This window comes from Hakea prostrata, chromosome 10 (assembly GCF_041222555.1).
Source record: "Hakea prostrata isolate BN-2017 chromosome 10, UWA_Hpros_2, whole genome shotgun sequence".
Taxonomy (NCBI): domain Eukaryota; kingdom Viridiplantae; phylum Streptophyta; class Magnoliopsida; order Proteales; family Proteaceae; genus Hakea; species Hakea prostrata.
The window spans coordinates 38,023,544-38,043,938 of NC_142609.1; the positions used below are offsets into that span (position 1 = coordinate 38,023,544).

At 36.5% G+C, this 20,395-nt stretch overlaps 1 protein-coding gene across 1 annotated transcript; it reads left to right on the forward strand.

Moving 5' to 3' along the window:
• Positions 1 to 16,108: 16,108 nt before the first annotated feature.
• VTC5 (GDP-L-galactose phosphorylase VITAMIN C DEFECTIVE 5 (VTC5)) lies at positions 16,109 to 18,818 on the forward strand. The gene is made up of 7 exons (XM_089137872.1): positions 16,109 to 16,724; positions 16,811 to 16,932; positions 17,016 to 17,075; positions 17,238 to 17,480; positions 17,564 to 17,749; positions 17,864 to 18,112; positions 18,219 to 18,818. Exons 1-7 carry the CDS (start codon positions 16,616 to 16,618, stop codon positions 18,588 to 18,590), a joined length of 1,341 nt encoding a protein of 446 aa, XP_088993998.1. The 5' UTR covers positions 16,109 to 16,615; the 3' UTR covers positions 18,591 to 18,818.
• The last annotated feature ends 1,577 nt before the right edge of the window (positions 18,819 to 20,395 follow it).

Here is a 20,395-nt window from a genome sequence, read left to right on the forward strand (position 1 = left end):
TGAAATTCCGATCTGATGGCCCATGATGTTTGGCTTGACGGTCTTGTGCATTTAATGTGCAGGACCCAAGCAAAGTCCAAAAACTACTAGTAGGCCCAATCATCTAGGTTTGAATTGCGGAGAGGTGAGTACACTGATTAAGGGTTGGAAAAATATTGAGATTGGGAACCCTGACGGATGGCTCAGTTGGCAAAGCCCAACGCTTCCACATAGGTGGTCAGAGTTCGAATCTCTTCGGGGCCAGTAGCGAAGTCCCACCTATATTATTTATATAAAAAGCGCCTTGAAGATGAAATTACTAAGATTGGGATTACTGATACGTGTCAAGCATTCAACCGTGCATTAGATAAAACTGGAGCGTGTCAAAACAGATAAAAATCCATCTTCAAAGGCAAAGACGCCAAGTGAAACGGCCAGGGTTGGAGTGGGTGGGGGTAGAAGCTAGTCCAAAACAAATAATCCGAATTAACAAAATGCAAATCTAGGTGCATCACCAATGCTCTCATAAGTCCTTGGTAGAGAGGAGTTACTGAAAAATCAACTGTTGCTAAAAGGCTGAACTAGCTATCCTCATACGATAGCATTAACCTTTTGGTGTAATGTAGAAACACTCCCTTTTGGTGTAATGTAGAAACACTAACTCCAAACTTTAGTCCTTTGGAGGGGACCCCTGCAATAACAAGAGGGTTGCCCCAAAATCCTCCAATTCTGGTTTAGCCAAGAATTGTATCGTACCAAAGATCTGTAGGCAAAGAAACACGTGAGGGCGAGCTGCCTCTATGGATGAGAAGCCGCCTTCAATGATAAAGTTAGATTTAGGAGAACACATTTCCGAGAGGAGTAAATGTTCGAAGAGACAAAGCACTTGGGTAGGCGCAAGAGTTAATTCAGTCTTATCAAACAAGCGTACGAGTAACATTTTTATAGGGAGAAAAGGTGATGGAGGCGACTGATTCGAGCTGAAGGATGGCCAGATCCGATTCCTAACAAAGTTTACAGAGAGTCAAATGAATCCTTCCCGGGGCACATTCATCGAAGTTTGTACAGATTTTTGCCAAAACTAACAATGGAAGTGAATGGCACTTAAGTAACTGAAGCGGATTAGGTCTAACTCTTGAGAGCATAATTTGATTTCTTGTGTCCCAAATTTGTTAACAAAATCCCATTAACAGTAGCAACACCAATCGGTGACAGATTTAGATGCACAAGTAAATAATTGGTTTAGAGTACAAGATTGCTTAAAACATTTACAACTTGAATGGCTAATTTGGAATACTTAGATCATTACTTTCATCTAGTATTTATAACAACACTAAGTTCTACGATTAATTGAACTCTCTCTCATAAGGCTCGATAAATTGTTGGATCATAATCAATCCAATGGCCTATATTAATAAATAAATTAGATATTACTCAAAAACCTAAACATGCCATTTCCAAACCAACTTGCTATAGAGGCCTATTTTTGACAAACGTTATGACACACCTATTTAGCATTTAGGTATGTGAAAAAAAGGTACCATCCTACCCTACTCGTCCTATTTCATCACAAACGTATGAAAAAAATGAATAAAAAATAATCTTTAGAGGCCCTACTTTTCCATTGATATATATTTTCTCTCTCTCTCTTTTCAATTATCACATGATATCCAAATTATTTCTTCTATTTTTTTTAGTTTTATTAATTCATTTTGACATGACTGATCATTTTCAATTTGAACTTGAACGCAACTTTATACTATTAATAATTTAATCCCAAGACATAATTATTTTACGTTCCAACTTTCATCTATGCTTTTCAAATATGATGTCATAATTTAATTAGAAAGAGAAGATATGCGCTAGTATTCAAGTAAAAGGGTATTAATTTCAATTCAGTCTTTTCATTTCCTATTTAGTTTAGAAACGCCACGTAGTGCCATTTGATGCTCTCAGAAGGGCAATTTCTATGTCGATTTTGGCACCTGATCTAAGAAATAGGATAACCCATCTTGTCCCTTAATGGTCTGGAGAGTCTCTCTTGGTTTCTTCACTCTATCTCTGTTCATGACCCTCTGTTCAGTTCCAATCTTGAGAGAATCCCTATTTGGGTATAGTAGAGAAACATCCCGTTGGGTTTTGAAATTCAAATCTGTTGGTGTGAAGAAATAGTGTCTTAGCCCTCAGGCACGCTCCTCATCCAAGTCTCGCTCTTGAGACCAAAGAAGAGATGAGAGTGGGCCGCCTCTGAAGAAGGGAAGCCACCTCCAATGATTAAGTCAGTCATTGAAGAAGAAACTATGAATCACTCTTAGGTAAATAAATATCTAAGAAGGATGCAGGAAAATAATGAAGGAAATACTCTCGGTGGAGTTCAGAAGAGGTGTAATGGCTGGAGTGCCTCTCCTTTCACTTGTGTATTCAACCATTACTTATAATGAACCTTCGACCTCTGGGAACCTCAGGATTTGGATGGGCTTTTTTTGAGGAGAAGGCAAACGGTAGATATGGCTTCCGGAATTGCCGTGGTGGTGATGCGACCATTGAGGCTGCTTTTAGCCGTCGGGACGTCCTATCGGCAGCAGACAGTCCTGCCACACCCGTCCGATGATGTGACCGAAGCCCATAAGGAGGGGCTAGTCAAGTGGGCGTCTCAGGCTCGAGAGGGGCTTTGAGCGTGCAAAGCTCCTGCCATCCGCAGGGGATAAAGGGGGTTCCAGATGCGATTGAAGTGAATCTGCTATGTGGAACTTCTCCGCCATGTCCCATGTTAAGGGAATATTTCATCCTTTCGTACCTTCTCGACAAGTGAGATTTCACTTTTTTTTTTTTTTTTTGGTGGGAAACAAGTGAGATTTCACTTGGGCTTTAAGACCGAGTAGTACTCGAACCAGACGTGCCAATTGAGGCCGGTGTAGGAACCAGTTCTTTGGTCCATGAATGGTCGACGAATATGTCGATAACAAAATCCATCCCAAAACAGTGGCTTTCCCTGTAGATGCAACTCGTGTGAAGGTTTGGTTCAAGAAAGGCCATTCGGTCTCTACCTCCTCTGTTTTCAGGGATGTGGCTAATGTTCCCTATCTGGTGCATGTACAGTATGAACTCTGGTTACTCTGTCGAAAATGTGGAAAAATCTTCCATGAAACTCGGCATTATCCCATGGTGGAACAAAACCGAAGAAGCATAACTTGTGATTCCCCTCTCAGAATTTACTCTGATGCTCTCATAGCTTCTCTCTTTGTGAACACTCTTCTGAGAATAGTTTTTCACAGTGTAGAAGTCATTGGTTTTGACCTCAATTGAGATTCAGATGAAGAATTGGAAGACCCCATGCTTGTTTTGATCTAATCTATTTTTAACTTCTTTATTACCTTTGATCATCTTTATCTCATCCCTATGTGTTTTTTTCTCTACTTGATTATGTTGAATACTGTATTTTCTCTCAATTAGTTCATGTGCTTCTACCTTTATATCTCTTTATTTATCCTATTAACTATTGTTTACTTTCCTCTATGTGTTGAAAATAGGGACAATTACTGTTGCCCCCCTGTACTTTGATTTTATTACTAATAAAACCTTGTTCTTTACGAAATTACTATTGCCCTGCTTCCTTATAACGGTGTTAAGTAGCCGTTAAGTTTGAATATGTAATGTCTAATTTGTCCTTCATTAAAATTAAGAAATCAAAAGATGATGCTACACTTTTTATAAAAACCAGATTAAATGTCAATTTTACCCTAAATTCTTCATTTATTTTGAATTAAATAAATGGGCAAAATCCAAATCCGATTTGGTTTCCCACCATCACTAAACTTCATTTATTTTGAATTAAAGAAATGACCAAAATCCAAATCTAATTTGGTTTCCATCTTCACTAAACTTCATTTATTTTGAAAATATTTTTAGTGATATTCAGTTTCCAATTTGAGTTGAATTCGATTTTTCTTTCTCTTCGGTTTCTATTTGAGTTTTATTCAATCATTCTTTTTTTCTTTTGTAGTTTTTTTTTTTTTTAATAATAAAATGGATTATAGTTACTTTTTTCTCCGCAGTTAATTAAGGGTACTACTATAACTTGACAAAAGGGTAAATAAATAAAAAGATAAGTATAAAGGTATTTTAGGGTTTTTGAAAAAATATAAAAGTGCCACATCATCAGTAAACTAACGGAACTTAACAGTAGGGGGCATTAGTAATTGTCGACAAAGTTAAAGGTTGAATTAGTAATTTTGAAAAGTATAAGGGATACAATAGTAATAAAATCAAAGTACAGGGAGGCAATAGTAATTATCCCTTGAAAATATGATGTCAAAAACTACCGTATAAGACAAAACAGAATACCAAGTACTGAGTATGACAACTTATCTCTTTCTATGGCATGAATAGTCTACTTGTCAAAAACATTGTTGTGCACATCCATCAAGTGATACTCAAACAACGTTGGCGGAGTTGAGACATGTGGATGGTGTCGCACTTTCTTTAAGGTATTTAAAAGCCCCGAATAGTGCACACAGGTTCTAAGTGCGTTTTCACTCCCAAGATCAACCAACCCCTCCATCGTAGATGATGCACTCTGTAACGATGAACTAATGGATCCGAAAGCTATATTCACCAATCCGTCATAGACACAGTTTTAAAAAACTACTTCAAACAACGTCTACACTCGAATAAACAACCCCTTTCACCTTTATATAGGAAAGTAAAAAACATCACTAAGGGTCATCATCTCTAAGAAACACATCCCTTCCCTTAAGGCTTGTTTGTTAACTACCAAACTAGTCTCTCAAGAGAAACACCTATTGGCAATGTAGGTATTCATTAGGAAAAGATACAGCTGATTAATCAAAACGAGATTTTTGAATTTTTAAATAAAACTAATAAAATTACAACACTTAAGCATGTTACTTATTTTCTACATTCTTGTTGATTACTGTATTACTTCCCATTTTCTATAGTGTCGCTTTATGGATTCTTTTAACTAGTTGGCTTGGGTATTCTTTCCCAAACAACCTTGAACTGTTTGTCTAACCATGTATCTCATTATTCTGTTGATTTGCTCTTTATCTGTGAACTGAAATGCAAGGATTTCAATAAAATTAATCTCCCTAAACTGCTCAGTTTCCACAAAACCATTTCATCCATACCTTGCTCTAGTAAGTCCAGGTGAAAAGGGGGTTCTGTGTGTTCTTACTAAACAATAACACTCAGTATGTGTTGACAAACATTAATTTCTCCCACTTTATTGCTGTCCAGATGAAAATTATTGATATGTTAATAGGATGGATAATCTGCATCTATGAACCAAACAAACTTGGGAAAAAATCAAATGCTGGAGAGACTTGAGTGATTTTCTGGAATCTATCTCTGACCCCTTTGTAATTATGGACGACCTTAATGAAACTTTATTCCCTCTGATAAACTTGGATCTGACCATAATCCCATTGTCCTCTCACTTTTTCCCAAGAATTTGTCTTTCAGAAAGCTTTTTCATTTCTAATCTGCTTGTATCTCACCCTCACTTTTTTCAATTCCTATCATCTACTTGGAAGAATCTTCATGCTGACAGAACTTGTTTAACTCTATTGAGTCAAAATTTTATTTGATTGTTAATGTTGAGGAGACTTTTTTTTATGCAAAAATCCAGGCAAGATTTTATTCATAACAAAGACTGAAACACAGGATATTACCACCATAAAATTTCTTCAAACACCCACGGGGAAAATTATTCCAATTCTCCCATTACTTTGAGGACTTATTCTCAACTACCAACCCCACAAATCTAGGGATAACTGATGTATTATTTGACCAAGTGAATACAGATGAGGAGGCTAGATTTATCAGTCTCCCACCTCTGATTGATGATATAAAAACAAGCAATTTTCAATTTCTCTTCCTATAAAGCGCCAGGAGCTGATGGCTTTCAGGTAAGCTTGAATAAAAATTTCTAAGATGTATTAAAGAAGATGTAAACAACCATACAAGGACATATAGCAACATCCTCTGGTGAGTCTCCTGTTGGAAAACAATCTCTTCCTTTGGTGGGTCTCCCATGAGGAATTACCTCTTAGTAAGACCCTTCCAAGGGGAATAATGTTGTCTCACATTTATGTTTGGTTTGTGCATTTGACTATGAAGCTATGTGTCATGCTTTATTTTTTTTTCCCCCAGATGCTAGGGAATGTTAGCGACTTTGCCCTCTTATGATTGATGTATATGATATTTAGGATCATTTATTTTTAATTGGATTGATTTTGTACATTCTAAATTAAGTTCTTTTGGTGATCTGGATGTTGTGGATGTCATGTGGAGTACTCTATGTTGGACCATTTGGAAATCACGTAATGCAGCTTTGTTTCATGGATGTTATCCACATGTTCCATCTACTTTGCATTCTTTCACTTTGTTTAACGCTGAAATTTAGCAATATTATCATAGGTCTGTTGGGCCCTCCAATGAGGAGCCCCCCACTACCTTAGTGGTTGAGGCAGAGGAAGGACTATATTAGATCTTCACAGATGGTTCATGGGATAAGCATAGCAGGAGAGGAGGTCAAGGAGTTCTTATTTAGGAACCAGATGGTACTTATCTTGTGGTGCAATCCAAAGCTTCTATAGCTCGGTCTACATCCATTCTCGATTTAGAGGTGATTCGAGATGGTCTTTCGTTAGCACGTTAGCTTTAGTTACCCAAGCTCTTGGTATCCTTTTGTAAAATCCCTTATGATCCTAACTCGAAAATCCATATTGTAGGTCCAAGAACCCAAAATGTGATTAGAAGACAACTGTGAGTCATCTAGATAGAGACCATTGGATTAAAACATGAACCAATGGAAGTGGATGACGATGTTGAAGCTGGAATGTTGTTGAAGTTTGGAAGAAGATCTAACTCAAACAATGACAGACATGGATAGTGAATCAAGAGTTCATTGGCAACACGTTTGGAAGGTCTCAAAGATCATGTAAGAACCTCTGGGTGTGGTTTAAGAAGAGCCAAGTGAAGAACCACCCTCGAAATTGCTCCTGGAATAATTCCAGAGGTATGGATCTCCCTAGGCGACCCATATTGGTGTTCGTGAGTAAAAAAGGATAGTTTTGGTATTTTGGTGTTCCGGACCCTATTTAATGATTTCTTCAACCTAAAACGTGTTATTTCACTCCCTAGACGGTAAAAAACGTCATAGAGCTCGTTGCGAAGAGGGAGAATATTGCGAAGATTGTACGGAGAACTTTTCATGTTCCAACTAAGGTTTCTAAGGTTAGTTAATTCCTCCGTTTGATTTGTTCATCTCCATTTGATTTCGCCATTAGTGGATCCTTGTGGAGAGATCCTTAGGTAAAGGAGACCTAAACCCTACTTTGTTTGTTCTAGACTGGTTCCACAATCACTCTATTCTACATTTTTCTTTTCGGATAGATTCGGAGAAGACCTATTTGTGATCCGTTAGGTTTTTTATTCGATTTGAGTTTCCAAATGCTTGCTGTTGATAGATCATATTCTTAGGAGTTTTTAAAATTTTCTTTTCATTTTGGAAGAGGTTTGGAACCCAATCCCGCAGCCATCCAAATGTTGGATTAGATTCTTTTCGTACTCAGACTAGGGTCTACCAGCATGGGTTTCCCTTGGCGACCCATAGTGGGTAATGTTCAAGCGACTCTTACCCCCCCCCTTTTGGGTTGACTGACCATAGGTCCCCTAGGACACAGGAGACCCATATTGTTACTATTCATGAGATCCATACCCAATAGTAATGGTTTTGTTTTTACTTTTCAACGTAGGACTTCTAAGACTGTTTCTAACTTTTAACCAGCATTTAAATACGATTATTGGGACGCGTTAGAGTATTTTTTGTTTCTTTTGAAAAAGTACAATTTACTTGCAAGGTGAGGACATTCATATATTTATGTTTATCTTTAATTCCTAATATGATATTAAACTTGCATATTGAACTGTATGCCACTATTGAGAGACTTTTTCTATTATTGCAATGTTCTGAAATTATAAAATCATGATTGTTTATTGAATTGTAAGTATTATTGTTGAGCCAGAATAAAAATGGACTTCATCTGGGGTTGTGCAATAACCATTGCCCTAGGAACCTTAGAAGGAACATGTAGCGTCGGTGGCATCTCTAAGTTTGTCTAGATGAAACATGATTAGGCCCCCCATCATGTCATTACCCTATTGACTGAAGTATTGATGCCAAGTGACCCGGGGCAACAGTGTGGGTTGGTGGGCGCTCAAGACAGGTAACCAGTCCGTGAGAGGACACAACCACATTGTAGGGGTCATTCATTGGTAGGGTTGCATATAATAGGCCTAGGCTAGTGGGCGCCCGAAAATGCTAGATGCATGAGAGCTTCTCACTCATTACATGTGAATGACCGATAGGGTTAAGAGAAGGCGTAGTCCGAGTTGATTGGAGCCATAGGATACGTTGATTCTAGATCGAGAATGATATTGAACCAAGAAGGTGAGATGCATGAGGGGAAGTATTTGAACCTGGGATGATACGATTAAGTAGATAACTTGCATTGGGCTAGACTTTTCTCTGACACGCGCCAGTACTCATGCCAATGTTGTGGTGAGAAAGTGGTCCATCCCAGCCAATGTTGGTGATATGGACTATACCCCTTACCCGGTATCCGAAAGGGATTAGAGTGATGAGACCTACTTAGAGGATGTTGATGTTATATCTTAATGCATGTCTACCAAAAAAGAGACTTACATTGGTTAGAATATTTGAGCATTACCTCATACTAGTGCATTTCATGACACTTCATATCAGATCAGCATATAAATAGTTTTATCTCATATTTGAGTGGTGGATATGTATATTGATTTGAATTACTCGCTGAGTTTTCTAGAACTCATCTCTCATGGTTTGTTATTTTAGATGTCTGCACAGGTGAAGAAGAGACCCCTAGTTCAAGTTCGAAGGTATTTTCCCTTGATATTACAATAGAAGAATCGATGGGAGCTTATTGTGACCTGCGGTACAATCTGAGTGCCAGTATAGAGTACTATCAAGGCCCTAATCAACAATGATAGAACACGTTTATGGGCTTACAAATTAGATAGAGATCTGAAGATGCAAGTATATAAACACTTGGAGAAGAAGTCAAAACGTTAGAAGAAATAGACTTTGCTTTCTTCTTTTTTTCTTTTTAGTTTAACATTTCATTTGAGGATTAAAATTTAAACAGTTTGTCTTCGCTTCTGCTTATTGTTTTGAGATCCTTTTGAGATCCTTTGACTATTTACGATACTTTTATTTTTAATATTGAACTGTTGATTTACTCTTGCTCATGATTGTGTTATTATGTTGAATGGTGTGTGATGTGACATGAAACCAAATTTATGGTTCAAGCCCTCAATAGACAGCCCCATTCATTAGATTAGGCATGTTGCAGTCTTATTAAGGAGAATAGACATTTGAGCTCTAGTATTGATTTTGTATGCTTTCGTTTTGTTGCTCAGACAGATAACTGTTTTGCGGATGTGGAGCTAGGATCTTTAGTCTTGATCAGGTTTGGTGTACATCCCACCCCTTTTTTGTTATTGTAGATAACTATTATTTAACTCTAGATCAATTAGTTTAGAGAGTCTAGAGTTCAATATAAGTATCCTTTGACTTGCTAGCACAAGATTGTTCGATTAATAAGACCAAAACCTTTTAGTGAAGAGGTCATAGGTTCGACTCTTGCTTATGTCATTATGTAATATCCCCATCCTCTATATATAGAGAAAAAAAAAAAATATCCTTTGAACAAAATAATAATAATAATAACGTTTATTGCCTTTGAGAAATTTGTGATTTGCTTCTTGAATGAAAGTTATGGAATGCCAAGCAATTTCATTCTATTATTTATCTTAGGCAGCAACGCTATCTACTCATTGGTCAAAATCCACAGTTTCCATTTGAAGCAATACCATCAAAGCATAAGAAGAAAGGAAGAAAAAAGAAATGTTTCTCACAAGAACAAAATCTTAATTCTTCTTGACGTGAAAGAAAAAGAAATGTCTATAGAGTAAAATTTTGATTTAAAAAAAAAAAAAAAAAAAAGCCAAAATAAGGAACAAGTGTTATTTAGAGAAAAGAAAAAAAATGGAGTGCCCTTAAACCCACTTTAGCTACAATAATCATATTTGATTTTTACCAAAAACACTCTAATTGATAAATTTCGTGCACACTCTATTGTTGGCTTTAAATAGATAATCCTACCCCCATCAAAACTTTTTCTTGTTTTTTGGGTAAGATACCCATCAACATCGAGTCTGACGAAGTTAAAAAGAAATCCAGGGAAGAAAATTCCTAGAAGTCTCTTGCTTGTTGTATGTAATCAAACCTCGACAAATTTAAGGAACCTTCCTTGTATTATTTGTCATCTAATGCTTAAAATGCTCTCCAATAAGTAAATCACTACAATTGAAAATCTGAATATCTTGAACCGTCTTGATCAGTTCGTTATATTTCTAGGTGGGTTAATTCTGTAGTCAATTTTTTAATTAGGAAAGTTCAATTCGTGGTAAGTCGAACTGTATAATTTAGTTCCACTTCTTGACTTTTTGAAACTTGTAATCAGGATGTCTTAGCATTTCTTGTTCTTCTTCTAATTAAATTATTGTTTATCAAAAAAAAAAATCTGAACATCAGCTCGTTTTCCTCACCTGGTGGATGAAAGAACATCTATCAAATTCGACTGTATATTCAATAAAATAATAATAATAATTTTGTGTCTAGGTTCAACGAACCGTGCTAGCTAAGTAACCAAATATAATAATTTTTTTCTTTAAATATTTCGATATATGGATGTGCTCCAGGTACACTGATAACTTCTTATACATGAAGAGAGTAAATTTAAAGAGATTTTAAGTTTAAACTTTTCTCCTTCTTACACCTTTTCTTTTCCTCTTTTCCCACGGGTCCTGTAATGATGCTTAAAAAAATAATGGCTTATTTTATTATGTAGATATGATATACTTTTAAACTAATGGTTTGATTTATTTATTATCTTATTATTTTTATTGACAAGTGACAGTCTAGATTTTTCAAGTGCAAAATGTAATTCAATCGGACTGCTTTGCTGGAATAACGATGGGGTGGGAAAAAGGGGTGAGAAAATTTTTGAAAAAAATAATTTTTTTCCTATTTTTCCTTTAAGCTAGGTTTGTTTGATGGAGTAAAGGTGACCCAGGTGGGATCACTGGGATGGGAAAATTTTAAAAAAAATTAAATTTTTGCTATTTTTCGATTAAATTCTTAGAATGTATATTGTTTAGTTGCTTAGGATGAGAAAGTTAGAGACAAGTTTTCTTGATTTAAGAAAACTTGTCTGATGAGGTAGCATTCTAATTTTTTTCATTTTAAGTCATTTCAAAATTCCACAAAATGTGTTAGGGCCTGTTTGGTTACATGAATTCAGAAATTTCAAATTTCTGGATTCATGAATCTGATAATTATACCCGTTTGGTTGTAAAAATCTCTAGATTCATGAAATCTAAAGATTCATCTTTTTACACTAAAAATGTGAATCTGTAGATTTATGGGTAAGAGGTGAAATCCAGAGATTTCAAAAAACATATACATTTACACATTTATAAAAATTACGTTGATTAAATAGTTTTATTGGATAAATCCAATGATGGGTTAGTAAAGCGGTTAAAGACTCTACCTCCCACGGGGAGGTCTTGAGTTCGCACCCATTCGACGGCATTAATTTGAGGATGTAATTGCGCGCAAGCTGCTGGCTCGGATGAACCTCGTAACAAAAAAAAGAAGAAGTTAAATTTGGCCAAAAAAATCCACAGATTTCATTCTAAACTAAACATCTATTTTATAAATTATAATTTTATAGATTTGAAATCTCTAGATATTTTAAATCTCCAGACTCATGTAACCAAACAGACCCTTAGACTTTGTGAAAAAATGTAGAAAAACAAAATACAGGACCCACAATTGACAATTCATCACTTTCCTTTTCTTTTCCCTCACCACGCTATACATGTGGCCCACATGTTTTTTCCTATCCTTTTTACCCACTCTACTTTTACAAACAAATATAACCTTAAATCTTAGAAGTGTAAATTGTTTGGTTGCTTGGAAAAAAAAAATTAGAAACAAATTTCCTTAAATTTGAGTGAAAAAATTAGGGACAAGTTTCTAACTTTTTCACCCCAAGTTTTTTTGATAATTCCACAAAATGAGTGTAATTTTGTAAAAAAATAATATATGAAACCTATAATTAATATTTTTTCACAAAATTCATTATTTTTCTTTATTTTTTCCTTACCCTGCTACATAGAGTCCACATATATATATTTTCACCCATTTTTTTCCACTCACCATTGCAAACGAGCACAGATTCTTGCAAACAAAAATAACCCCAAACATTTGGGGTTACTAAAATAAGAAAATAAATAAATAAACCATTTGGGGTTTAAAATTAATGGATGAGATAAAAGATGCATTTTGAGAGGTGAATTTTAGGTGTTGATGTGATCGTGAATCTGGCTGCTGTCAGATGACATTTCACGTGAACCAAACAAGCAAACAAGAGTCAAGCCAAAAACCGACAGTAATACAATGAATGACACATGTGTTTCTTCTGTGGGGTCCACCTTCATGAGGTCCCATCCTATCATGGAAGGAAGAGATACGTCAAGCCCTCCCTCCCTCAACGCCCGCTTGGGGCTTTTCACGGCTTTCCAAATTCCAACTCTCAAAACCACTGAGAAGCCACACGCATTGTTTTTACCTTCGACCACGTTTCCACCAAACAACCACCACTCATGTTTTTTCAAAACAAAGATCATGACGTCACTGATTTCGCACTCTGAGTTCAAACTTTACTTTCCATTTCACGGCATCCAAACAACATAGAAGGGAAGGTTTTCCACTCTGTGTAGAATTCCTTTCAAGGAAAAAAAAAATCCAAACCTTCAATAGGTCAGGTTGGATTGGGTTGGTTACTGTAAATCTAATTCTTTTCTTATAAAAAATGAACTATTCATTTCTTTATAGATGTGTGCTATGTGTCCTAACATCAAATCAAATGATTGAAATCCATTTATCAGTCACATCATTCAGTTGATTGATATGACTGATAAATAGATTTCAACCATCTGATATAATGTGATACATGACACACATTAACAAGGAAATGGATGGTCCATTACCAAATATTGGTCTAGGTTTAAGAATCCCAAACCCAAATTCTACTATGTGAGGGTTTTTCTAGGTCTGATCCATCCTAATTTGTTTAACATGACCTAACTCTCTTAATCATGAAAACAAAACAATGTGTATCGATTAGGCACCAAATAGAATTTTAAGTATTATCTCATAATGACTATAGTGCATGTAATGTTACTAAAAACAAAAAAGATAATATTATAAACAATTTTTTAGTGTCACCAGATCAATTTTTAGTCTAACCAACCATAGCCATTTGTTGTATTTAATATCCTACAATCAATGATCTACTAGAAGAAAAAAAAATTCCATTATGGATGAGGGTGAACTCCGTTATAAATGTATGTTTTGTTTACATTATATCACTGTAAATTCAATGCGTTGATGTACAATTTAAAGGAAATTAACACCATAGGATACAATTCATCCAAAAAAATAACTGTAATGGAGTCAAAATTTGACACGACAAGAATCTCATAAATTAAAGTTTCAATAAATAATGAATACGAGCCTGGTCGTAAATAAAACGTGTTAAATGATGAATATGAATTTGATATTTTTATATTAATACTTGAAATCAATAATTCCAATAATTTGAAAGAAAAAGAAATATAAGATTAATCACAAATCAAACTTCTCATTTTATTTGAAGAAAATTAGACTAATACATCTTAAATAAAAAATATTAGCGTCTTGAATAATCTTCAACGCTCATGGAGGAGAAGACAAGTAGAAGGTGGCTATGGACCACTACCGGCCATCTTTAGCCCATATAATTATTAATTTTCGAATCGATTGTAAACATCTTTATTTCTCTTCGCAAATTGCAACCTCTTTTTTTAGTAAATTTTTCCCAACAATGTCACATGCTAAATTAGTTATTGGTTAAATTTTCTTTAAACTTTTTCAATACAATGTCACATGATTAATTTTTTTTTTCCCTAAACAATGATTTTCAATGTTATTTTATGCGTTTTCAATGACTAGGGTATAGTGCTATACATAAAACTATTGTAGCCTAACCTTACTTAGATCATTTAAAAAGTATATTTTATCAATATTTTTGACCATTTCACCCTATCAAACACTTATGGATGGAATCTATTTAAGGATAAGGTATCTTTCTATAGGGGTTAGAGAACACTATTTGATTGGGTGGTCCACTATCTCAACATTTGTAGATTAATAAAATCATCCAATGAATAGTCAAAATTTCACATGAGGCACACCAATACCATCACCATGAGGTCCATGATACATGATATTCTGGAGTTTGGGCACTGCTTTCTGCAATGCTCCTTTGTTTATGTTTCTAGGTGGAACAATTTAGTTGCTGACCACCTAGCCTGGAGGGCCAAGTCGTTGGATGGCACGACTATTTGGCCCAATTATGTTCTTTAGCCATAGTCTTTATGTAATTCTGTTCCCTTGGCTTTCTCCTTCCAATTAATAAATTTTCCCTCTCGCTGCTTTGTGTGGGTAACCAAAAAAAAGAAAAAAGAGGTCCATGATACAAAGAATAGAGTTCTATTTCATTCAACGACCCTTGAAAAAAATATAAAAATGCACTAAAGAGACTTCATATTGATTCCATTTTCATATGTTGTATAGTGATGTTAATATATTCCACTTTTAACCCTTTGAGTCTAAAATAATGTATCAAAACTTAAAAAACTTTAAACACTAATAAATTCAAATTTTCTAATGCTCACATTAAGACATTTTTGGATTTACTGACCCTATACTTTAGATTGCCAACACTTTTAATTTCTTTTTTTTAAATGGAATTTAAGGTTTATTCAGACCAATTCACGACTTCACGTGCATCTTGACGACATCATTATGGGAGCTTTCATATTTAATTAATCTAGATATAGTTTTGCCCTTAGCCTTAAGGGGATTCAAATTCTGACTTCCTACATAAAAGCATTAGTTTTTTGCCAATTGAACCACCCTCAGGATTTTATTTATTTATGGTTTTAACTGCTAATGTTATTGAGGGTAATTTAAGATTAGGGTTATTTAGGATAATTTAATATTTAACAATTAAAGTAATTTGTTTTTTGGAAAAAAATTACCAAAGTAATTGAGAATTGGATAGTTTCAAATTTTATAAAAATTTGATGACTTTGTTAGGTAAAAAAGTAGGTAAGTCATATTATTCAACTAAGAAGGGTCCAAATGACATTTGATGAAACTAAATGACATTTACCTTTTCTTACCCAAATTTGATATACAAATTGATTTTTTTTAGAAGCTAAGGTTCATTCGGGCCAGTTTGCACGCATATCATCGGGGAAGGCACTGTCTGAAAGGATCGAACCCATGATCCTCACTGAGAAGTATGGGTCTCTACCACTCTACCAATCCTGCACTAGCACGAAATTAAAAAATTTCTAAAAAAAACCTTATATTCTTTATTAAAAAAAGAAATACCTATTTTCCTCCGAGCTTTTCTCGTCCGAGGGATTCACATGAATCACACAATTCATGCGTCGATACTACTTGGCTGACATCAGCACCCATCGACCCAATTCCGGCGTTCCCCCCCCAACTCTTATCCTTTCCGTACGTGTACCACGTTGGGTAGGTCTCTGCCGTTAAAGCCGTTTTCTCGTGAGGTTAAAATCGTAAATATACTGAAAATGAGAGGAAAAAAATCTCGTCTCTCTCCCACTCCAAGTCTTCCACTCTTCCGTTCCTCGTCAAATCCCGATATAATTGGAAAAAGTAGTCCTTCACCAATGCGTACCTGCCACGTGTTCAAGCCTTCACATGATTCCTTAATTCTGTGACTCATACTTTTACCCCATACCTCTTTTACCCTTCGCCCACCTCTCCTTTTCTCTCTCCTCTCTTTGTTATTTACATTTTAACCCTTCTCCTACCGTTCCTCCGTCGCCTAATCTATATATTTCAAGTCCTCTCGTTTGCAGATTCACCTTGCACAGCTTTATCTTCTGCGCGAGGGAGGGAGGGAGAGGGAGAGAGAGAGAGCGTTCTTGGAAGAAAAGCTTTCTTGTCTCGTGTCTTCTGGGGTTCTGGTCTTCTGGGTTTTCGGATTTATGGTTCGTTCTAGTACGTGATCTACTTAGGTTTTTGTTGAAGTGATTTGCTAGGAGTAGCAGAAGGAGAGAAGAAAAGGAAGAGAAAGCAAAGCAGAAGGGGTAAAACCCAGTTGTTGCAGAGTTGTAGACATCACGGCTATATCTAGAGTTTTCCGGCCTCTCATCCATGTCCGACCAGTACGACGTAAGGGTTGTGTAGTTGAAACCAGCAATCCTTCGCCGCACGGTGGACGTGGTGCTCTGCCTTCCGAAGGAGGAAGCCCCTCCGATCTCCTCTTCCTCGCCGGCGGTGGTTTCTGTTCGTTTGCTTTCTCCTTCTAATTTTACGTTTTACTACCTTAGAACTTAGATAAAAGATTCAAATAGAGCAGTCATGTTGTTGAAGATCAAAAGGGTTCCCAGTCTGGTTTCCAATTACCAGAAAGAGGAAGCAGAGGGGTCTGGTTGCGGTCGGAATTGTCTGGGCAAGTGTTGCATGCAAGGTATTTCTATTTTGAACCCCTGTTCTTCTGTTGGGCTAAGCTTTGTTTGGTTTCTTTGTGCCTTGATTAATTTGGGTTTGGAACAGGTATGAAGCTACCACTGTACACTTTTAAGGCCATGAACAAGATGGTCCGTGGGAACGAAATGATTGCAGATGAGAAGACAGAAGCACCGGTGGCTTTTCTGGATTCACTCCTCCTTGGAGAGGTATCTCTGCTTATTCCAAGAACTGGGTTCCATTTTCACTGTTGTTCATCTTCTTGAGCCATCTTCCGTGAATTTATTTGCAGTGGGAGGATCGCATGCAAAGAGGGCTCTTCCGCTACGATGTCACTGCCTGTGAAACCAAGGTTTCGTCTAGATTCTTCCCCTCTTTTCTAATTTACATACATTTTTTGGTTTGATTTTTGTAGGTAAGTGGGGATCGAATATGTGACCCGAGGGTTGCAGGTTGCAGCAATTTCAATTTCTCCCCCATGGGAGCCCAATTCTTTCTACTAACATCTCTGCAGGTAATACCGGGTGAGTATGGCTTCATCGCTCAATTGAACGAAGGTCGTCATCTTAAGAAGAGACCCACCGAGTTCCGAGTCGATAAGGTTCTCCAGAACTTTGATGAGAAGAGATTCAATTTCACAAAAGTTGGGCAGGAGGAAGTGCTCTTCCAGCTTGAACGGAGTGAAGATGATGAAGCTAATTTCTTTCCATATGCACCCATTGATATTCATCACAGTCCTAGTGTTGTTGCTATCAATGTAAGTGGGTTCCTACAATTCCTACACCTACCCTTCTCTTCAAACTTGATTGATGTACCTTGATTTTGTACTGTAATTTGCAGGTGAGTCCCATTGAGTATGGTCATGTCCTTTTAATTCCTCGAATTTTCGAATGTTTGCCTCAAAGGATTGATCAGGAGAGCTTCTTGCTTGCTCTCCATATGGCAGTGGAAGCAGACAATCCATATTTTAGGCTGGGTTACAACAGCTTGGGTGCCTTTGCCACCATTAATCATCTTCATTTCCAGGTTGCTTTTACGTTCTTTATACTGCAAGTGTAGTTTTTCCAACAATTAAACTTCATGGGTTCTTACAGCTCAATGTAGCTCAACCCTTTTATGATGTCTCTTAAACATGGACAGGCTTATTATTTAGCAATGACCTTTCCAATTGAGATGACACCTAGCCGAAAAATCACCACCTTCCATGGTTGTGTGAAGATCTCTGAGCTGTTGAACTATCCGGTCAGAGGTCTTGTCTTTGAGGGGGGCAATACTCTGCTTGACTTGTCAAATGCTGTCTCTGCTTCCTGCATTTGCCTTCAAGACAACAACATCCCTTACAATGTTCTCATCTGTGATTCTGGGAGAAGGGTCTTTCTCTTCCCACAGGTGATTAATCTTTTCTTTTCTTTTCTTAGCTCCTTGTGCTTCTGATTAGAAAATAAATCTAGTCTTACATTTTACTGTTTCATTCCATTCTGTGAAAACTCAACAGTGTTATGCTGAGAAACAAGCTCTTGGTAAAGTGAGCACAGAGCTTCTGGAGACTCAAGTGAACCCAGCAGTGTGGGAAATTAGTGGACACATGGTGTTAAAGAGGAGGCAAGACTATGAGGAAGCTTCTGAAGAAAATGCTTGGAAGCTTCTTGCAGAGGTATCCCTCTCTGAAGAAAGGTTCCAAGAGGTCAAAGATCTCATTCTTGAAACAGTTGGTTGCAAGGATTCTGAAAATGGAGATTTGAACCTAAAGATGGCTGATGAAGATGATGATGGCTCACCTCAGCATCCCAGTGAAATAGATACCATGAAGAAAGGAAACTATACCAGAATGGTTCCTGGACAACAGAAATGTGTGGTTCTGCAGTAGTGAGTTGTTATATATGTGTAACATCTCCGGTAACATAGCCAAGTATTTGCAATATTTTCTTGTTTCTGTATTTACTGTAGAAACATAAAGAAAGAGCGAGCGAACTGAGTTTTCTTCTACTGCTCAATATGATAATAAGCCTAGGTACAAGGGTCTTTGTGAGATATGATCTCCCTATGTATTTTCTTATATCATGATATATAATGCTCAGGCATCTGTGTGTTCTAATTTTCAGTCTTGTTCTGCTCCCCCTTTCTCCCAAATATTTTTTTTATAAAATAAGTTTATCTTAGCCTTAAAGATATTTGTGCAACAAAGATATTATCTAACTGTTTTGGGGGTAAAATGCTACTCAATTTTGAAAATTGGGTTTTTTTTTGAAGGGGGGGGATCATGTATGCTTCAAGAGTTTGTTGAGTGAAAATGGAATTATAACATACAACAAGAGAGACGTAAATTTCCTTAGATATATAGTATGTCTCAACCGTCTAAAGAATGTTTGTCGACGTTCCTAGTAAGTGGACCAATAAATTCTCCACGTAGTCCATAGCTTTATTAGTTAACTCTCCAATTTTCTATTTTTGAATTTATGTTGGTCTTCAGTCTATGACTACATTGCATGAGGCAGTGAATTGACTACAACCAATGAATAACAACTTTGTAATATAGGAGGTGAAAACCCTATTTTAAGAAAAAAGACCAAAATGCCTCTGCTTCAAAATGAGCCCAAAAAGAAAATTAAGCATCTCCAAACAGATTTTGGCATGCAATTCAGTTATTTTGAAGAGCTTGAAATCCTAAAGATGACCCAGAGCCTAAGAGGAGGTGGTGAATGCTGAAAAAGGGTATTCCAAGGAAGCATAGGCTCCAAAATGGGTAAAAAATAAAATTTGATTGCCGAACCTCCAACCTTGCATGTAAGAAATCATCATGCAGAAGGGAGATGACATCCAGAAAAGGTAGCCCACTGAAAGCTTGGATCTTGAAAATCTCAAATTACTTCAGCTAATAGAGCTAGATTAAGGTGGTCACCAAGTATCCTTGGATGGGCATAACTTCTTCTATGATATTCAAAGAATCTTTGCTATTAACGAAAATATTCTTTATGCATTCCATCATGAATGATGATAAGAGATACACCCAATCATCAATTCTGTTGCAGACTCTCTCGCTTGGAGGGCCATGTCCTGTCTTAGAAGCACATTTCACCATGTTTTGCTATTTGGCTCCAAGAGGCATGTCTAAAAGATGCTTTTATCTTTTCAGTTTTTGATCAATAGATGCTCTCTTTAAAATAAAATCTAAGGAGAAAAAAACAATCTTGTCAGAAGGGCTTCTGACTTGAAAGAACTTAGCTGAGTGAAGACAGGATCTGTAGTCTCCACCCCTTTATGTGGTGGTTTGCTACTGCTTTCATGACCAGCAAACCCAAATCAATACTCTTTTGACGCATCAGAATATAGAATTTTCGGGGACCTAGAAGACCATTGTTTGATAACCCACCTCTGCTCCAAACTTTTATACCACAGATCTGCCCTTTCCATGAAGCTTGAGCAGGAACACTACCAGCAGTTCAGGAGCCAAAAATAAGGATGGGTTTGGTAATGGTTCCAGAAAACAGTTCTGGTGTTCTTTTGTTCCTAGAGAATAGAATAACAAGTACTAGGTTTTTGACTAAAAAGGAATGTGGTTCCTGTTTAAATCTCAACAGGCATGAACACCAAGTATGGAAATTTAAAGCTAATTCAATATCAACACTACAAGAAAAGGCATTTTTGGTGTCATATTAATTCCGACGTCATAAA